The sequence below is a fragment of the Loxodonta africana genome, chromosome 9 (assembly GCF_030014295.1).
Source record: "Loxodonta africana isolate mLoxAfr1 chromosome 9, mLoxAfr1.hap2, whole genome shotgun sequence".
NCBI lineage: Eukaryota > Metazoa > Chordata > Mammalia > Proboscidea > Elephantidae > Loxodonta > Loxodonta africana.
In genome coordinates, this window is record NC_087350.1 from 53,516,733 (window position 1) to 53,519,057 (window position 2,325).

General features: G+C 42.4%; 1 protein-coding gene across 1 annotated transcript; it reads right to left on the minus strand.

Moving 5' to 3' along the window:
- Window positions 1-1,386: 1,386 nt before the first annotated feature.
- Window positions 1,387-2,325, minus strand: LOC135232345 (olfactory receptor 1J21-like). Its single transcript, XM_064290839.1, has one exon. The coding sequence runs from the start codon at window positions 2,323-2,325 to the stop codon at window positions 1,387-1,389; it is 939 nt and encodes a 312-aa protein (XP_064146909.1).

The window sequence follows — 2,325 nt, forward strand, 5'->3', positions numbered from 1 at the left end:
AACCATTCCTGTAGAGCTGGTGCTCTGAATTCATACTTCTAGCCTTCTAAACTGTGAGAGAATAAAATTCTGTTTGTTAAAGACATCCACTTGTGGTATTTCTGTTATAGCAACACTAGATAACAAAGACAAGTGGCTAGTGCAAGAATGCTAGCAATTTAAAATAATGTCTCTGTGTCAACAGGACTTAGCAAACAGCCCATGTCATGGCACATAGCAGTGCTACAAAATTCAAGAATTATGTCATTCTCTCTTTAAAACAGCAAACCAACTCGACAGACTTCATAAGATATGTACCCATATCTTTCAAAGTGCTCTATTTATTGTATAAGGCTGTGCTTCCACTCCCACCAATACAGGAAACCAATTTTTCTCAAGTGAGAATCTTAGTAATTGTGATACTTCTGCACTCCATAGTTATCAACATCCCACTGAACACCAGCAATATGCTCCATTGCTCCTTGGACAAAAAGTGATCCTAAACCAGAATCCTATCCTGAGTGTCTTCTTAGGCCCATTTCTGTACTTGCGGTCGTAGGTTGGGTTCCCTGAGAAGATCCTGAGAAAAGTATTAGAATACAAGTAGTTTACTAGGAAGGCAATTCCAGGAAGAAACAGTAGGAGAGTGGGGATCTGAGACATGGAAAGGTAGGTAATCAATACAGTGCATGGTAAGAGTAAATTACCACTGAGGGAAATTGGGATTCAAAGCTCTGACAAACAATTCTCTTAGAACATGCCTCAGAGTTGTCTCACCCATTGTGTAAGATAACTGGCATTCATTTCCACCAGCTCCCACCTGTCTTTGACTAAGATATTCTTCTAGAGCCACTAAACCTTTATTCCATATAGCCTTTCTGAAAAAAAAAAAAAAAAAATTTTTTTTTTTTTTTGCCCCTGTTCTCAGAGGAAGCCATATAGTTCTCAGGCAGAGTCACAGGTGTTCTTAGTAAGAAGTCATCACAACGGATAAAGATTGTGAATGCTGCAGGAATATGAGAAATGTATCAGTCAACTTTGTGAAAGAAATCAACCCAAAACATAGTGGCTTAAAACAATCGTTTCATTTGCCTACAATTCTATGGTTCAGGCCTGCAGTACTACACCGAGATGAATTGTCTGTGGGTGGATTATCTAGAAAGTCTCACTAACACCTGAGGGCTTCTCTGAATGTGGCCAGGATAGTTAGGACACCTGGAGCCTCTCTTCCTAAGGTCTTTCATTCTTCATTAGATTAACGTATGTTTCCTCACATGAAGGTCTCAGGGCATCAATAGCAAGAAAGAGCAAGCCATCAGGCACAGTGCTTTTCAAGTCTCTATATTTATTTTTGCCAATATCTTACAGAACAAAACAAGTCACACACCAGCCTGGATTCAGTGTACATTATGGTGAAAACTTTTCTCTACTGAGTATCTTTCCTAGAGCTCCTTTCATGGCCTGATTTCTCAGGCTGTAGATAACAGGATTTAGCATGGGAGTGACCAAAGTGTAAAATACAGCCACAATGACATCCTTGCCGTTGGAATCACTGGATGAGGGGAAAATGTACAATCCAATAATTGCCCCATAGTACAGAGACACAACAGAGAGGTGGGAGCCACAAGTGGACAAGGCTTTGCAGATCCCCTTGGTGGAGGGAACTCTCAGGATTGTGGACCCAATGTGGCCATAAGAGACCAGGATGCATATGAATGGAAGGGTAATGAACACTGTCCCTACAGTAAGAATAACCAGCTCATTTGTTGTGGTGTCCGAGCTGGAAAGCTTAAGTAAGGTAGAGAGGTCACAGAAGAAGTGGAGGAGAATATTGTCTCCACAGAAGTACAAACGGGCCAGGAGCAAGGTGTGCAATAGAGCACTGGCAAAGGATAAGACCCAGGACACAAATACTAGCATGAAACACAGGCTCCGACTCATGATGGTGGTATAGTGGAGGGGGTGACAAATAGCCACATACCTGTCATAGGCCATTGAAGTGAGAAGGAAGCTGTCGATATCAAAAAAGAAGATGGAAAAATAGACCTGAGAAATGCACCCAGCATATGAGATAGATTGACTTTGTGTCTGCATGTTCAACAACATCTTTGGTGCTGTGACTGATGAGAAAGAGATGTCAGTGAGGGCCAAGTGGCTGAGGAAGAAGTACATGGGGGTGTGGAGGCAAGAGTCCAGTCTGATAAGCAGAACAATGAATAGGTTCCCCAACATGGTGGTGAGGTACATGACCAGGAACAGGACGAAGAACATGCCCTGCTGCTCCGGCCTGATGGGGAGTCCTAGGAGGAGGAATTCAGACACACTGCTCTGATTATCCCTCTTCAT

Excerpts from the sequence above, each read along its gene's own strand:
- LOC135232345 (XM_064290839.1), bottom strand. The coding sequence starts at position 2,325 with ATGAAGAGGGATAATCAGAGCAGTGTGTCTGAATTCCTCCTCCTAGGA.